The sequence below is a fragment of the Apaloderma vittatum genome, unplaced genomic scaffold (genome assembly GCF_000703405.1).
Source record: "Apaloderma vittatum isolate BGI_N311 unplaced genomic scaffold, ASM70340v1 scaffold24205, whole genome shotgun sequence".
Lineage (NCBI taxonomy): Eukaryota > Metazoa > Chordata > Aves > Trogoniformes > Trogonidae > Apaloderma > Apaloderma vittatum.
This window is the reverse complement of record NW_009718008.1, coordinates 2953-21916: the sequence shown is the minus strand read 5'-3', so window position 1 is coordinate 21916 and position 18964 is coordinate 2953. Positions and strand designations below refer to the sequence as shown.

At 39.4% G+C, this 18964-nt stretch overlaps 1 protein-coding gene across 1 annotated transcript in view; it reads right to left on the bottom strand.

Moving 5' to 3' along the window:
* Positions 1-18619, bottom strand: part of LOC104274481 (STE20/SPS1-related proline-alanine-rich protein kinase-like) — a gene marked incomplete at both ends in the record, with an annotated part of 22691 nt that extends 4072 nt beyond the window's left edge. Inside the window, 9 exons of the mRNA XM_009870126.1 lie at positions 1090-1155; positions 1262-1310; positions 4580-4713; positions 4908-5009; positions 5099-5208; positions 9882-9937; positions 12090-12231; positions 13538-13646; positions 18507-18619. Coding sequence (XP_009868428.1) covers positions 1090-1155; positions 1262-1310; positions 4580-4713; positions 4908-5009; positions 5099-5208; positions 9882-9937; positions 12090-12231; positions 13538-13646; positions 18507-18619 — 881 coding nt within the window. The remainder of the gene's footprint in view (positions 1-1089; positions 1156-1261; positions 1311-4579; positions 4714-4907; positions 5010-5098; positions 5209-9881; positions 9938-12089; positions 12232-13537; positions 13647-18506) is intronic.
* Between the last annotated feature and the right edge of the window lie 345 nt (positions 18620-18964).

Below are 18964 nucleotides of genomic sequence, written 5' to 3'. Positions count from 1 at the left end.
AAGTTCTGTCGTTTTTGCGACCTTCCCTTTGAAAATCGCAACACAACCTCTCACAGAGCCCCATCACTGCCTCTGATTTCCCAAATTACTTTCACCCAAAACAAGATTAGAAGGAACTTAAAGCATTCAGATCTTGCCGACAGTCTCTTCCAAGTACAAGGCACAAGCTGTAGAAACACTTCAGTGTCAAAAGAATTACACCAAATCAATATTCACAAAGACAACAGAAAATCTCGCTTTCCTGGAGTGCCTTCCTCGAAACAACCTCCCAGGCGGCTTGCTTTGCAGAAAGCACAGTACCTGCCTCCTGCAGAGGCTCAGCACCCTCTGAGGAAGTTCCTCATAAGAGAGACATGACCACTCACCGCAGAAAGCGAGTTCCATAATTTCGCACACGCAATAAGCAGGAGTCTCCAGCTGTTGCTGTTTATTAGCTCTCCTGAACAGTAGCTTGCTTCATACTTTCAAAATACTTACCTGTTAACAATTATATTTTTTTAGTTCTGCTGCACGTCACCTGGTAAGCTCATGGACACAAGTACCAAAGGCACCACAAAAACAGCTCTATATCCTGCAGCCGTGGGTTTAACTCCATCACCATCACTCCATTGGTCTGAACAACCCAGCTGCACTCTTGCAGAATTTGGGCGCAACTTCCATACATTTGGCCGTCATGTATGCAATAACCCAAAGAACCAAGTAGTCCTCATTAAATATCATCTATGGTATCTGCATCCTTTCTCCAGGTGATCAGTTAAGACATGAATTCTGCGGTATATGAACCTCACAGATAATTTTATTTGTGCAACCATTTCACCTGTAGCTTTCTAAACGGAAGTGGGTAAAAAAAATAATCCTGTAAGGTATGATGACAAATAACCCATATCATTTTGGCAAGGCCAGAAAGGAAGGCAGAATGCCTCCTGGCTTACTGGAGAAAGCTAGGTTGAAGAAACCCCTCATGCAGCAGTCAGCATTGTTGAAGGATTTCCTAAGAGTGGCTCAGTCAGACAATTAAAATGTAAGGTAAATAAAAAGTCTCTGCTTTCTCTTGGATAACAGTAAAGAAACAGATGCAAATGCACTCACCTTTTTTGCTCTTTGTGCTATATTAGGCGTTCTAGTGAGAAGCTTTTCAATCAGGTATTCTCTGTTCTGCAAAACCAACATTTGCTAAGTTAAAAATCAATACAAGGGAAGAAGAAATTTCATGTAGATTTTAAGGCAGAGCAAAATTTACTCATAGGGTTAAACGTTTTACCTTGGCTTTCTGGAAAAATTTGCATTTTAAAAGTTCTGCTGCTGTGGGCCTGAAAGATCAATAATAAATTAGAACAGAAAACAAAGACCCCTCTCAGTGAATACAGTACAAGACGTTAGTTAAATGGTACGTCTCTAACACTTTTGAATTAGTACTGCATGAATGGGGAATGAATGATAATAGCTACTGAATTATTTCACACGTAATCACTTACCACACATGAAAAAATTAACACTCTCTATGGCAAAAATACAAAAAAAATAAAAATCAGTCTCTAAGTTGCCAATTTTCCCCCTTTTTCTTTCAACACAAATGCATTTTACCCTTAAAGCAAATACACAAGTCAGATGTCATGTTCTTCCCCAACTGACTCTATGAATGCAACTCAACTTCGCTCCATAGTAATAAAAGAACAATTGCATTTTCCAAACAGTAGCATCTACGCCTGCTACCAGCATTCTTACACTTCACTGCAGAAGTCAGCAGGTATCCACAAAAAGCTATAGTGGCACTATAACATGACGCATAAACCAAAGAGAGAGTCATCAGGAGCATCTTCCAACCAAAGGGACCAATAAAAACTTAAGCAACAGTTGTAAATCTAAACATTTCACTTTTACTTGCAGTTCTCTCCAAGTCTCTTTCTTCCCATCATTGTCAAGTTTGCAATAGATAATCACAATCTCACAGCTACTGAAGTGATTCCAACAGTAAGATTTGTCTTCCCTAGTTTCAGGGATCTATAAAGCTACTTATCTAGCCAAAGATTAGACTAATACTGAAACAGACTCTGGAAAGAATGCGAAGCACCTCTTGGGGTGAAATAAAATCTTCCAGGTTCTTTTCATCCCTTTCATTAGGAGCCCGTATCATTATCCAAGACTAATTTTGAAACAGCTAAATTTAGGGGAGCTGAAATGTCCAAGATTCATCATTTCTGAATGAAAAGAAGCAATAACATCTGCTACCATCTTCCATTTGAATTAAAGGAAGAGATTGTATATAGCACAAAATAGATAGGACAGTGAAAAGTTTCGATTTGGCAAAATTTCTGTCTCAAAAAAACACCAAATTTCAACTAGTTTGTTACTCTGAAGACACACCTGAAGAGTAAGTAAAGAAAAGGGCAGTTGTATCTCTTGTCTACAAACATATCAGTTCACTCCCGCTAGAAAAAATTAAAAAACTGACACTAACCAAAAGCATCCAGTTTAGACATGGATAGTACTTCCATTTATCTTTCTTCCCCCCCAAAGCACCAAACTCTACAATAAAGGAGTCCTTAATAGTAGGACTGCGGAGATCCTCAGGCTTAGCAGTAATTCACACATAAACCTTCGATGAGCAAAAAAGAAGGGGAACATTTGGAAGAAGAAAAAAAACACAAAAAACCAAAACAACAATAACAAAAATCCAAAAGCGGCAAAGTTTTGAAGTTCTATCTCAAATTAACTCCTAAGACAATTTCAGCAACCCAGTACCATCACATCTCGTAACAGGGATATGTACAGTTAAAAGACAGATTTTTATTCAAACTAGTGTTCTCGTTCCACTACCATTAATTATGCCAGACCCTTCTGAATGGGTCTGGACATGCTCTCTGGGCCTGTTTTCCACACACGCTGCAGCACTGAACCGCAGCTGAGGGCTGCAAGCAGCATCCTTGGCACTGGGCAGAGAGAGAAACACCCACACACAGACCTCCAACAGAAAAACATCCTCGTCTGAGACAACAGTGCAATGCCAGTCCCAGAGCTTGCCAGGCCTTTCTCCCACACTGGACAGGACAACTATGGAGGTATCTCCATGCAAAATTAAATCCTGGCTTGGGAGAAACATCAGAAATAGTGATGACACCACAATATAACGACACTCACTCCTCAGCTGGCACAACTGGCGCACAGATCTAATCACCCATCTGCTGGCCGAACTCTCCAGTTCAAGGCAATCATAAGTATGAAGATATTGCATGTGTTCAAATAGTGTAATAAATTAGTGCAACTAGCTTAAACATTAATGTCACAACTACAGGTAACTCAGCACTACACGTTCAAGAAGAGAAGGAAAACTAATTTAATTATTTGCTTCTCATGTTTTCATACCAATTGAATCCTGCCCTGAGAATTGCTGGACACTAGAAACTGAAAGAAGCTTCATTATCCAGAACATATTTCATTCTTATCTGTAAGCAGTCAAACTGCAGTGCTAAGCTTAAAGCTTCAGCTTCTGAACTTGCCACTAAGATCACCACTTGCAAGGGGTTTGGGACTCTGAAAACTGTGCACAGATGATCCTACAGTGAAAAAAAAGAATTTGAAGGGTTTCAAGTATAAAGATGGTGTCACATAATCATTTTTCTTAGTTATACTTGTTCTCTACTGCTGCTGTTACCTTCTCGACTTGACTCCTTATAACAATGTCCTTGGACTTAAGTGAGATTTAACATCAGTGAAGAGAAGTATACACCATAAAAGACCCACACAGTACTCAGTCAGGATTGCTCTCTCACAACAATCTTTTTTTCCCCAGAAATATCCGATGTGAAACTCTTAAAAAAGGTGATATATTAAATACCCTTAGGAAATAATGTTAATTAGCATGTACTTCCTCCAACTCTTCAACAAGAGAAACCTACAAAAATGGATCTGCATAAAAATGAATAAAGGATAAATAAATTAGTTTTTCTGGGAACTTGGGACCTCAGCAATAATTTTGGAATAGATGTTTAATATTTTCATCATCTCAGCTATCACATTCACAAAACACAGCAAGAAAAATAACGAAACGAGGAAAATTCTAAACAAGCTTGGAATCTCCAACTTTACAGTAAAAAAAAAGTATCTCTTAATAAGTAATCTTCTCTGGAAATATCCGAGTTAAGGGCAACACTAAGCTTATGTCACAAAACGAGAAAAATCAGCATAAAATTATTTATTTATTTTTAGTTTTATGTTAAAGGGCAAGAGATTGATATGTTTGATTACCAACAGTTTTATCTGATCAATATGAACAGCCTTTTAGACATGCACAACATCAAAATTCTTATCTTGCCTCAGATGAGAAATTAAGATGTAAAACAAGGACTTTTGTTTGATCAAAGTTTATTTAAGTATAAATAAAAGAAGTTAACCACCTAGAAGAAGAAGAAAACTTAAGCAACAATTAAGAGGCAATTTCTTCTCCCCAGATGAAGATGACTGAAGGCTGCTATTTAAAAAATTCAATACATACACTTAAAGATGATGTTTAATTGGAATTTTAAATAGTCTGTATATTTATAAAAAAAAAATTCCACTGTGCATAGCAATAATGACCTACCTTTTGGAAGGATCTTTTTGAAGGCATAATGAAATTAGTTTTCTAAAGGATTTGCCATACTTTTTCATCATCTCCTTGTCTTCTACACCTGTCTCTAAAGTGGGAGGGTCATTTTGAAGTGTCAGCATTAACACCTACAGTGAATGCAACAAGAGGTACTGTAAGCAAAATCAATTCAAAAATATGTAAAAATTAAAAGAGAGTAAGGATTCCACAGAATACGTTTATTTAGATATCTTGACTTGCTTTTGAAAATAAAGTAGTACTAACTCTCTAATAGCATTAATACTACAGCTAACAGCATTCAGCAATGCAAAGTGATTGTTACTTTCATAGGAGGGTATTTGTGATACGGTGCCGCTCCAGTTGCTAACTCAATGGCTGTTATCCCAAAACTCCACATATCAGCCTTGAAGTCGTAACCTCGCACCTAGAATGGAACCAGAAAGGAAACACAAAGTGGTGATGTATCAAGTTCCAAAAACTGAATAGTGAAAATATTTTTAATGTTAGGAATACCTGCTCCATTACTTCTGGGGCCATCCAACATGGAGTACCAACAAACGTTTTCCTTACTTTGTTACGAGTAACATCGCCTCCTGTTGCTAAAAATGCACTAACGCCAAAATCTGGAAAGGGGGGGAAAGGTCAAAATCTGTTAAACTACCAACAACAAGGCAACAGTTATACACTTCAGAAATTAAGTCCATTCATAAAGGTCTACCTATAGAAAATCTCCCTTTGTTTCACGACACATCGTTCTTGAAAAGCTGTGGAATAGCTGGTGTAGTTTTATCTGGGAGATCTGCACTCGGACACTCCTAAGTTTAACCTCTCAATACGTGTCCTGAATAAGGTCACAAAGGACTCCAGTATGTCCATCACTCAAGGTTTTCAAATGTGCGCTGTGAGCCACAGTTTGAAAGGTTTGCATCTGCTATTGTTCAAAGACAAGGAGCTACTTCTGCACAGCGACTAAATTTGAATGCAATTTGAACAAGAGGGAATGCTATATATAACTTAAATACTCACGGAGATTTGACAAATCAAAGATAATCAGCAAAGCAATCAACAATACGTATTTAACAGTAGACCATGACATTAACAGATTTTTCCAAATTCTAAAAGAACAAAAAACCTCAGCATTCTATTAACCCATCACTAAGTCAGTGAACAGCTGTATGGGAGAGGTAGGACATAACTGGAAGAGGAGATTACCAATGTATGGAAAAATACTGTTATTTTGAATATATATGTAGGGTATTTTAGACTGTGATATTTACAATCGAGTTGTACTGAAATCAAGTAGTTTACAATATGCGTATTCAATTTTTATTTTCCTAATTTTCCCTGATTTTAAGGTTGAAAAAGAATATATAAAAAAAATTGGTAACTACAGAAAATATAGTTTTATCATTACTTTCCACTGGTTAAGCATCACAGACTCAAATTCTGGACTTCTACATCACTACAACACAAAGAAATAAAGTAGACAAGTAAAAAGTAAGCTTCAAGTAATATTTTTTCATTTTCCCTGCAGCTTGCCTCATGGTTAAAAGCACTCAAACATTCTTCCCCAAAATCTGTAAGTTACATAACAGACAGATATTATTTGTATTTCTGAAAAGCATGAGTGGCCTCAGAAACACCTACTTCTAAGCTTTTAATGCTTTAAAAATCAATGCTAGAATTAGTGACAGTTTTCTCAAAAGGAACTATTGCATGTAAGGAAAAACTGAATAGACAGAAATAATAAATAAATAAATGTACAAATAAAGGAGAGAGATGGAAAAAAAAAATCAATGTCCTTTCAGTACCAAAGATAAATAGTTTGCACTGGACAACCGTTTACAAGTTCTCTCAGGAACCGAGAGGCACAGGCAGACTCCTGACTTCACCTTTGCTCCATCACTGCTGATCTGCCCTATTAGCATAACATGAATTTTGAGAAGGAGAACAAATGACACGTACAAATGGGTGAATAAGGACAATGAAAAAAACAACCCAAATCCTAAGTAAAACCTCTTCTTGCATAAGCTTCAAGATGAAATATCGCAATACCTCTACGAGAAAGACTTGTTGAGTGAACATTTCACTATGACACTAGTGAAACAACATTCGTTGTACGTTTCCAGAGAGAAAAAATGCTTTGATAGCTACTCAATAAAAACAAGAATTTAATATCCCATCCCTGTATTTCCTGCATTGATGGACGCAGGGCTGCTTTCACGAATACAGATTATTTAAGAAAACACAAAACCTACAGTGGCAAGCTTCCTATCCCATGAGAGACAAAGTATTATTGAGAACAAGTTACATAAAGCCGAAAGGGAAACTTATTAAAAGGAAAGTGCTGAACAGTGTTAGGCACTAAAAGTCATAGCTAAAATGAAAAAAAAAAAAAAAAGAATTTAATGAAGAGCCCTGATTTAACTGTATTAGCAAATCACTTTGAAATTTAAGGAATCAGAGCTGCCAAATAAGCACAGCCTAAAAATCATTTCCTCCCTAATAGCTTTTTCATCTCAACAAGGGCTGGGCACTTGGCCAAGTCTCAGCCGAGACCAGCATTCCGAGTTGGGAGACGAAATCCATGGCCTAGGGCTGTAAGAAATCCACTAAGGGAAGGCTTAGGCTGCAAAAACATTTAATACCTGACAGCTTTTTCACCTCAGCCAGGGCTGAGGCTCTTGGCCAAGCCTCAACCACAACCAAGCTCTAGGGTCAGGATCAGGCTTGGGAGCCAGACAAAGCCACCGCTCCCATGGCAGCAGAGCTGCAGAGCAGCGGCTGCAGGAAGGCACAGGCTGCAAAAACATTCCTCCTGGAAGTTTCTCACCTTGACAGTTGCTGCAGACTTTAGCCTAAGGCTCAGAGAGGCCATGTGCAGGGTTATGGTTAAGACTGGTAGAGAAATAAAGCCTCGAGCTCCTAAGAGACTAGGGCTGGGCAAGGAAGCCTTGGGCTGCTAAACAACTGCCCCTTCTCCTGCCTCTGGCTTGAGTATCATAAGCTCTGCCTATTTGTAACCAGATCTTTGCCAGATATTTCTGTGGGTATAGGTTACCACAAGAGTGAACACCCTCAGAACCACCGGTGCAATGGGCAAGTTCACACAGCCACTCGCGCACAAAACCCAAAAGCAGGATCTTCTGCCCAGACTCCTCAAAACGCACATGCTTTTTCTAACAAGTTTTACTGACATTGTCACTTCTTGTATGGACTAAATGCATCACAGAGCCCTGCACCTTCTCTACTTCCACCAGTCTACGTGTGTGATTCTTCTTTGCTATATGCTCCTTAGCTCATCTCACATCTGATGCTTTACTGGTTTCTTTGATATTTTGACCTTCACCAGGCAATTCAGGCTTAGAAAGCTGAAATCTGATGAAGTACCAATCATCTTGTTTTCTCAAAGCACCAGATGTTATAATTACAATAGGTTTAAGTAGACTATTGGTACTGAGGAACTGCAGTGACTATTGGAATCATATCTGTGGGCAAGTCAAAAGCTCCCTGCTTTGTGCAGAGGAATTTTGTACTTTAAAAACAAGTCTTACCAACTTAAACAAAACAAAAATATGTGTATTTTCCTCTTTTCCACCAAAGACTAAGCAGATTCTCTGTGCAGAAGCAGAACCTCTGAGGTCCATAATCAGAGGTCTCTTGTAGAGCTCTCCCAGTTCTTTGAAGAAACTGCTTTCTGTATCCACGCGAAAACTGTTGTCAGAGAAACACTGGGCTGAGCTTCGTTTGTGAGCCATAGCCCCTTAGAACCCAGAAATGTTAATGGATAACTGTGTCTTCAAATATTACTCTCATAAATATTAATGGTGTATGCTATGGATGTGTATTTTCATTAGAGAAGCTTAGGATGCAAACGATCAAGCAGTCAAAAGAAACTGAGTTTTTCTAGCAAACAAAAACCAGCAAAATTACCAGGTATCTGTTCTTCAAAGATGAAAGCAGATTTTACTTTGTCGAGGCAAAAAGATGTAAAAAGGACAAATTTCAGCCTTTTTAACATCCAAAATAGGCTTTCAGTTAATATGCACTATTCAGCTGCCCCAAACAGAACAGCCTCACACCAACAAAGAATTAAGTTTGACATTGCTGCACTTTTCACCTGAAGATCACAAATAACCAGGTATAGCAATAACGCATCACAGAAAGACACATTCCACAGATGTGTCCAGTCACTGAACTTCCTTAGTCCTGCATGCACTGAATGCCCCAGCAGCACAACGAAGGCCGTACTCATTAAGATGCCTACAGCAAAAAGGAGGAAAAGGTCAAGGAACCAAGCCCTGGAACTGACTAGAAGGGGATAAATGAAGCTGTTGCTTGAATGTCATCTGATTACTTGGAGAGTAGGTTTGATTATGTGTGAAAGTAATAACCTAAAGTCAACACTTCTATTTCAGATGGCTCATGAGGTTTTATCTTTCAACTTTTTCAACATTATTATTCAGAATTAAGTTGGTTGTCTGGACATCTACTGCTTGACAATACAAGATCTAAAAAACACTTGAACACACAGACCTAGAACCTCAGCAGTTGCCCTAAGTGCTACACAAAGTGAAGACAACTGTAGGATATAATCAAGTGAATAAATAAATACTACGTATCTTATTAAAACTCAAGTCTATACAATTAACCTCCTACTTAAAAAGCCTTGAACTCAAAACAGAAGGTTTAAAATTGTTCCAATTAGTAAACGGTTGACCTGCCAGCTGATCTTTTCCTATTCGGTTTCACAGACTTCAGACAATGGCACACTAAGGCCCTCAAAATATACGTTTACACGGTACTTGGAAAGCATTGTTTATATACAAAAGAACGTCTGGCTATAGCCAATTTTTATTACTGAGGGCTACTAAACACAAAATTTTCATCACTGGATCATAAGCTATAAACTGTGAAAGGCCTGAGAGCATGCTGGGAGAGGGGAGCTTGTTCTATTTTCCAGACACCCGATACTAACTTGAGAGATGAGATATGGGGTCTTGCTCAGTCTGTAAACTCTTGTGAAGATCAAATAATTTGATTCTTATGAACTATCACTCGAGAAGCACATAGAGACATTCAGAGGATATTAAAAAGCTTCCTTATGAATTTGATGGGACACATAAAAATATTAAATAGTTTCTAAATCGCATATCGTTAACCAAGAATCTTGAAATCTGCAGCACTCTAAAACAAGTAGTTAAAGGCCAACAGAAAAACTTGTATCTGTTGCCCCCAAACCAGCCACAAACAGCTTTTTTCTCTTATTTAACTACTACTCTACCACCACCATTACCTGCTATTTGTACAGAGCCATCTTCACCCAGAAGAATATTGCCAGCCTTCAAATCTCTAGAATGTACAAACAGAGGCAATTTTTTTTGTATGAAAGTACATTTAATGTAAATAAACAAATTAATAAAACTTGCATACTATTCAGTTTCACAAGACAGCATTTTAAAATGTAAAAGACAAAGAGGAATTGAAGTATAACGTGTAACTAGTTAATAATAAAACAGAATGTAGAAATCAAACCCTCAAAACTCTAACTCTCTTGTATAAAAACACTCGAATTAGCTTTGGCATAAAATGAGAATTTAGGGACAGATTTCAAGAACAGAAATATTTATGTCCAAAGTCTGTTTTATCGTGGTTTACAAATGCAATCTCACAAATTGAGAGCTTTCAGAGCTTTAAAGCAAGAATTAATGCTTTCTCACACCCAACTGCATCACTAATGAAGAAAAAAGCTCACATAAAAATGTCCTCTTTGACCTCTTCAGAGAAGATCCCCATCTTCAAGAAAGGTAAACATACTGTAGATTTCTACCCAATAAAGCTACTAAAGCTCAGGGATAGCAACCCTATAGTGATATAAGGTACCATGATGAGAAGTTACTTGACACTGAATTTATCAAACATTCAGCATGTGCTTAAAAGTCAACTATATCAATTTAATACACCATTCACACATAATGCTAGAAGAAACCTTTCTAACTGGTTTTGGATGGGTTTTTGTTTGTTTGTTTGGGTCTATTTAGAACGTGCATCCCATTCTTAAAGCACAGGATAAACCTTTCATACAGAATGTATCATGAACTGGAGCATAAATTTAAGCGAATCAGTCTTTCCAAGATCAACTGAAAATAATTCACACATTGCTACTGAAAGGCAACACATAACCTGTTTTCTTACACGTAAACCAGAACGCATCAAAACAACAGAACAAAATCCCTGAACAATTTGGGAAACATCTCCAACTGACAAGAAAACACCACATGACACAACATTCCCAGAACTGTCACAGCTTTCACCTATGACATAGGTGGGAAAAGGCACACACGTTGTATCATCCTGAACAGGACTCCTCTGGTACTGCATAGCTTACAAATTAGGTGTCAGAAAAAAGGAGAAATCTCAGATGTAACAAACACATTTCTCTCTTTTTATCTTGTTTAAGGTCCTTTAAGAACAGACAAGGGGAATTCCCAAATCTGATCTCAAAGAGATCTATTATCCTTAAAAGCTAATGAATGTTCCTCCTGAAACAACATCAGCTTAACAGAAGACTATGAATTAAGGTTTGAGGCACATCTTTGGCATCCCAGATCAGAAGTCAAGATAATTGTTCTTTATCTCTCCATTTATCCTGATTTTCTCTCTCTAAAAGGAGAAAAAGTTCTTGATTTACAGAGGCAGTTCATTTTTAAGATGAGACATAAGAAGTACACATCAAGAACAATCACTGTGCTATATCTGCACCACCTCCATTCTCAGGGCTTTGTCTGCACTGAATCTGGTTTTTGTTTAACAGATCCCCTTGTAAAAGGCTAACACTTGAAACAGACAAAGAGCCTCTTGTCGGCACCTTCCTTAAAAGGCACAATCGCCTCAGTAAAATTAATTCAGGTGGTGAGAGTACAGCCCTTCCACCAACTAACCAGTGGGAGCGACCTGTGGATCGTTACAGCAGACATCTACCGAACACCCTGGGCAGCTGCACAATGTACGCTGGGGCAGTCAGCGGAGAGACAATATGCAGAAGAGACGCAGATACACATGTATAAAGAGAGGCCTGTAGAATTGTAATAGACATTACTGCTGACCAGGGAAAAGCAAATCTCACATTTTCAGCAGTGCCCGAGTGCCCAAGATCCCAGGTCTACGGTGCAACACAATAACCGAGTCACAGACCGTATCACAGTAACTAGGCTCAGATTAGATATTGGAGTACCAGCAGGCACAGGAGGACAGACCACAGTTCTGGCATTCTTAGTGCAGCACAGCCTTATCCTAACTAGAAAAGAGACAGAATAAAGAACAAGCAAGCCCTAAGCATCAGTGATAAACTGCAGTAAAGATTACAGCATGTGCCTGAGCGTTATCATTTAATAATTACTGATCGCATACAGTGTATGAAAGAGACAAATACAGTTTGCTTAGCCAAGCACACAAACTGTACACACAACACTGAAAATACTTGTCACTGTGCATATGCTCCTACCTGTGAATTTGCCCATTCCTGTGCAGGTAGTCTAAGCCCTCCAAAACCTCCTTAAGAATCGTTGCTATTATGGGTTCTTCAAGGACACCATTTTTGTGCTCTCCTCTGTTAACAATGTACTTTATTATATCAAGCATTGAACCTATGTTGCAGGTCCAGAAAAAGAAAAAAGCATATATATAGAATTATCGTGTCAGATTCGTGAGAAAGTTGTATTTCTTCATTCTTTCTATACTACTGCAATTTACATTTTTGCCTTTATGTGTAAAGACCTCATGTAACTAGCTCCCAGAATAAAGCACACTGCTACTTCATTCAAATAAGGAACAAAGCACAGGTTTTTGTCAAGAATACTGTAATACTCAACAATCCATTAAAAGGATCTTATTGCTCAGCTACCATTTATTAAAAATTCAGCAGTACCCCACATTTAAACAGACGTGTAGAGCAAAGGTTTTGGTTTATCATCCATCTTAGATTATGGTTCATGTGTTCGTGCCCTAGAGTAAACACGCACCTGCAAGACTGGAAGGAGATACTCTCTGCCAACAAATGCCAACATCCCTCGTGACACCCAGGTTGACACTGAGCCTCAGTTACTATACATTTCAAGGAATCTAACAGCAACATTGTCTTTTTATCCAAGCATTTTTCAACAGCTCGCCGTAAATTCCTGTCATGAATCACTGGTTTCTCTCAGGGTCTATGCTTCCTTTTGATTGAACTGAACAATTCAACCAAACATGACGTAACAAGTGTTATTTTATGAGCACTTCCCATCCTTGCCTTCTAGCATGACGGCTCGGTAGTCTGCTGCCATCAAGACTAATCCTGAAGAACAACATGTAGGAACCAGGGCCACTGTAGCATATTTTGGAGCCTTAATTTTCTAAACCACAAGCACATTCAGATCAGCCCCTTTCTCCTGTCCCAGAACCAAGTAAGATTTTTATTCCATTAACCATCATCATAAAAACTGTAATGAGTGTTTGGTTAGTTTAAACAACAAAAAGGATGCACCCTGTATAATGCCTGTCCAAGAAAGACTTTTATTTGAATAAGCAATGAGAAACACTGATTACAAAATCAGGAATGTCTGCATTTTTAGAAAAATAGAGTGGACTAAAAAAAATGCCACTAACATAAAAGATTTAATTCTCACCAGTTTTTTGCCTTAACAGAAAATTTTACTATATTAATTCAGAATAAAAAATTACAGTAGTTAGATCAACAGAATTTCTCTCAGTAATTCTTAGCCTGAATCCATATACATATACAAGCTTTTTAAGCTTGCACATTCCTTGCTATAACACACCTATGTCCCAAGGTTCAATCTATGCAGTCTCTCTCCCCTCTCCTTCTTTGGTTGAGGTCAACTGACTCAAAAAAAAGTACATTAGGAAAAAAGCATACAATTTGCAGCTAAGTAAGTAAAACCAGTAACTTACCCCCACTTAAGAGCTTCATAACCAGCCAAAGTTCATCCTTCACCACAAAAGATGTGTAGTAGGTCACCACATTGGGGTGATTGCATTGACTCATTGCTTGAATTTCTTTCTGTAAGAAATACAAAGCCCAACATAACACAGCCAGCTATCAGCTCTGCTTGTATAGAGACAAAGTTTAATTTCCAAAGTGAAACACTACAACAGAGCTTGAAGTATGCACAGAATATGCATCAGGGCACCAAAACATTTTATTTTATCTATAGATCTGCATGCAAGACAAAAGATCACTAGAAAGAATGCAAGGGAGGTTTGGCCAGGAGATACAGGCATAACCAAATCAATTTTCTTGAGAGCAAAGAAATTACTGTTAAAGTCCCAAATTCAGAGAGATCAATGAAGAACGACGAGCACCCAAGAGCTGAAGGTGTGGGTATAGGCAAGACAACAAAACGCAAGGAAGGATTAAAACCTACTGCCTTTCCTGTTCAAAAAGGTTATGAAAAGAGTAGAATGGGAGCATGCGAGAAAGGAGGGAGGAAACTGTCGGACAAAGACCAGAGCACCACAGGCTCAGCTACTGTGGGATGGACAGGTGGACACCAGAGCCTCGCAATCGAAGAGAAGCGCAAGAGGAAAAAGCAATGTTGCCGCTAAAAAGGCAGAGGAAACAATTGACTAGAGGAACACACAATCACCAACATACGCATGACGTGGCACCACCACGTAACCCATCTATGACACGCCACAGCTGTACACATTAAGAACGACTGCCTTGTATCTGTGATTTCACACAGAGTCCTTTTTCTAGTCACATAATTGTTCTATAACACCTTTCCAGCAGCTCACACTGTCCTGCCAGTCATTGACACAGGAGTGTTGAGGCCTCCTTTGTACCAGAGGGCTTGGCCTCACACCAACTTAGGCTCCCACAACCCTACTTCTCCACCTCCAGCCACGAAGCCCTGGTGCCAGAGGACATGCTCCTGGGCAGTGAGCCAGTCAGCGAGCCAATCCAGCTGAAAAACAGACTCTTCCACCTCCCTTCTCTCCCTCCCTGAAAAGCAACTGCCTTCAGGTGGACCCATGTCACACATGCAAGGCAAGCACTATGGCAGCCCCACTTAGATTGCTTAAAGCTATTTTTAACTTTCAATCTCAATTCAGCAAATGTTTGAAAGAGGGATTTTTTGTTCTTATTATCTGCCATGCACTCGAGATCACAGCTGCCTTCCAATAAAAAGTTAACTATGTGTATTAAAGACTGTGATTTAATCTCATGATACCTGTTAATCACTATTTATTCACTTTTCAGCTCATCCTGTTGTAAAAAGTACTCCTCTTTAGACAACCTGAGTCCTGAACCACAGAAGCATGAATACCTGGATAGTCATGCAATGACCCTGAACAACTGAGGAGTTTGCAAAATAGCTTTTTTTCTTCCCCTAGAAGATAGTAGGTGAAAAACGGAAGAAAGCTATGCGGGGCACATTTCCCTTTCCCAGAAGACATGTCAGTTTAAACACAAGTCAGATTACTGCCTCGGGTTCTTAGTTCAGCTGTCTATACCAAATCTTAACTGTAACTCTCCTACTCTTTATCACTATTTAATTTCTTATATTGTTTTGTTGTTTTCCTATGCTGGTAACATAATGCTAGCTCAAAAAGTCTGCCTGCCACTACTAGGCAAAAATACACCTCAGTTATTTTACTCACAGATTAATTGGGTAGAAATGTAAGAAACTGTGGTAAGCTTCCCTATCTTTAACTGAAAAGTGCTTTGAATATTTTGTCTGCCTGCATGAACTCAGCAAAAACTGAGCTGCCACAGGAACCATGGCCAAAAGCACCTTGTGTCTCAGCTTTGGTGACTTTTTTTAAAAAGAGTCTTTGCAAAACAAAAATAAACAAACAGAAAGTGCCCCAGGAGAGAGAAGGGATTAAAGTTCAGAAAAGTATTCATTTCAGACCTGCAGTTCTGGAGAGCTCCCATCACACATCAATTATTTGTCTGAGGCTCAGGCACAGGTGAGAGAGAAAAGCATTCACTTTGAATACAGAGTCAGAGGAAAAGCTTCCAGCAGGACATCGAGAACACCCCAGAGTCGTCTTCACATTCACATCTTTAGACACGTCACATCACCAAAAGCTACAGCAGCACTAAAAAGTCTCTCCCTCAGCCCTCTGCTTCACCCTCCCCGGTGCTCGCACACGTGAGCGCACTTCATCAGGAGATATGCCCAGGTTAAAAGCTAACCTTTTGGCCAGGTGACTCCTGATCCGGCTGCACTGAGCAGCTGCACAAAAATATGTGTGAGCCTAAGGGCAGGTGGGTGACACAGTTAATGAGCAACCGCGGGACAGCTTTCAGCGCCCAGCTGCAGGGCCTGGCTCCCGGCGAGCAGGCAGGCGCGCGGCTCCCTGGGTGCTCTGCCCAGGTCTCCTGCCCGGACACCAGGGTGCAGCTGCTGGAGGGCTGGCTCTAACACAGGACGGGCTCCTCCAGAGAGCCTGCCTCCAAGAGCAGAAATGCCAACAGTTCAGAAAATCTATTCAGTCAGATAAGCTATCCTATAGAGTACTCTTTGGTGTGCAGCGGTGAGTTTTTAGCTTGTTTTGGAGACCTGGAGGTAAGAGGGTGGGGGAAGATACCCAGTCAGGACAACAGTAAGGACAGGAACTTTTCCTTGGCTCATGGTGTTAAGTTACATTGAGCTTACAATAATGAGAACACAGGACACTGCAGGAAACAGAGTATTGAATTTCAGGAGTTGGCAGTTTGTGTAACCTCAGCATTATTTAAACTCCCTCCCACGCTGCCCTTCTATTTTAACTGACCCTGGCCCAAATCCGAGGGCTGCTTACGTGGGCACCAGGCTTGCTGCATTTTCCACTTCTCTGAAGGCCACGCAGCTGAGAATTTGTGAAGGGTGCCTGTGCACACCACACAGGATTTTACAAAACAGCACGTTCAGAGGGCAGACAGGTTTAGAACATCCCTGTGCCAATGGAAACTGTTTGATCAGAAACATAAGTAATTGAAAACTAAGCAGACTCAAAAACAGTGTCAAAAACTCCAGAACGCGAGAGCTGGTTATTAATTACTATAAACCAAAATAATAATGTTAGTACAGTTGTAACAAGTGTTTGAAGGTCAGCAATGCCCTTTTCCAGAATAACGTCTCTGGTTTTTAAACAAAACTTTTAAATCTCGCTGTTAGAACTGTCAAAATACACTTTCCCCACAGAAAGAAAAGAATTACTTAAGTATGTACATGTGTACATATGAGTGTATGCACATATAAAAATAAAAGGAATCATACATGGCCCTTCTGGATTTTTCTACCCTCCTAACCAGGAACTCTGAAAGCAGAATTTTATGTTCAGATCAAATCAGATCAACAAATAAAAGAAGCACAAAATCTGAACACGGGAAAGCTGAAATTGACTTATGTTACAAAAAAGAAATAAAAATAAAAGATGGTTGTCTTCGTAGCAAAAGAAACCCAGATGAGACCAAATTTCCAAGCCCTATTGCCTCATTTGACAGACCCTGGAGACGTGTCAGCACTAAAGATACTTAAGCACTTGCTCAGGCAACTTTGTATAAGCTGTTAGGTAACTCCAGTCATTTCTCTAGAATATTCAAATACCTCTAGCAGATTTTTGGCAGTTTGGTTTCATTTGTTGTACTTTTTTTATTTCTTAATTCCCGCTATTAGTTCAAATTCTAATTTAAAAAAAAAGATCAAATCTGACCATTTTATAGTACTTCATGGACTATTCTTTATGGACTGTAGGTGTTCATACATCATGCACAACATCTCACCTTGGGCTGCTCTCTCTCCTTAACACAGTTCAGAATTTATCTTTTGAGTTTTTAGTTGACAGAAGTCTCACTACCTCAGAGGTAGCTTCCACTACCACAATCCTCTTTTAAAAACCACAACAATGTCCCATACAAGCTGTGACACGAACTGAAGGCGAATGCCATCAATCACCAGGGGAAGAGCATTTTGGGTCCTCCACTGTAAAAAAGCCATTTTATCTGAAGAAACTGGATGGACCATACCCTCTGTATCAAATTCAAGATATCTTTTGCACTGGCAATTCCCTGCTGAGGAGATCATTTCCTTCAGAGGCAGGAATTTCTGCATTAGAAAAAGCCCACAGTCTCTAGGCAGTAGTATAACCTGTGGAACAGAAGAGAGTGTTCTCACTTTTTTAGAATGGTCTTGTGTCCTTCAACTTTTGTTATGCTACCTATATATGAATATGCATTAGTTTCATAAGCACCTGACTAGGAGCATTAGAAAGCATCACGTTTTGGTTTTTAACATTTGTCTGGATCACCACGACCAGCGCAGAGGAACTGCTGCAGCCCTTTGTACAAAGGGCTTCTTCCAGGTCCCTTCCTCCTCTGATCAGTGACCCAACCAAAGCGCCCTCCTCAAGGGCCTGGCGGATAAATGCACGCTGTTAGCTTTAACAAGAGTTTCCTTGTGCAGATGGCCATATAGCCATTCCTACTTCTCCCCTCAACAGTTATCATTACAAAATAATCTAACAGCTACTTTCTGCCATGTTTCGGTGCTTTAGACATTTTAAGGAGACCTACTAAATTTTATCTTTCAGTGCTTAACCAAAGGAAAATGTATCTTGCCTTGGTATTAAGAAAAGACAGAAAATGAAACGGTAGCATCTTAAAAATTGAGTCTCCAGAACGCAAGGAGTAAGGTTCTTCCCACAGTTCTCATCAGCTGGATATCCCAAGATTCAAACTTGAACTCTTGGTTTTGTGGCATTAGAAAATATACATGAGTAAAATACATTTTTAGGGTAAGGTTTATTTCAAATCCTTTTCTCTCTATCATCCTGTATAAAACTCTACCCTCACTCTTGGACTAGGCAAAAACCAAAATCAAAACAGAAGATAGTCTCCATGTAATATTTCCACCTCTGATTTACTTACAAGTAATTCATCCATACTGGTTTGGCATTTTTCTAAGTTGATCCTCTTTATTGCTACACGTTCTTGCCTGGGTTTGCATAGCGCTGCCTGGACAACTGCTGTGGCACCGCTACCTGAAAAAGGGCAGAAAAGAAATGCAATCTTTACATAACTGGAGTTTAAACCAGCGACCAACATAAGAACCCCCATATGCATACCTGTCCACCAGCAAGACACCTTGTATACTTCTCAAAAGGCCAAGAAAAACTTCAAACTTTCTGTTCCATACACCACAACAAATTCTTGCCAACTTAAAATGATGTACTCATTTATCAGGTCACACACCCAACACCTCAGTGCATTTCACAGTTTGGGAACCGTTATGCTTTGTTTCTGGACTCATCCGTTTTAACCAGCAGCATGACTTGCATGGTTAACATAAGGTACAACATTACACGGAGGCAGGGAGCATGTGTTTT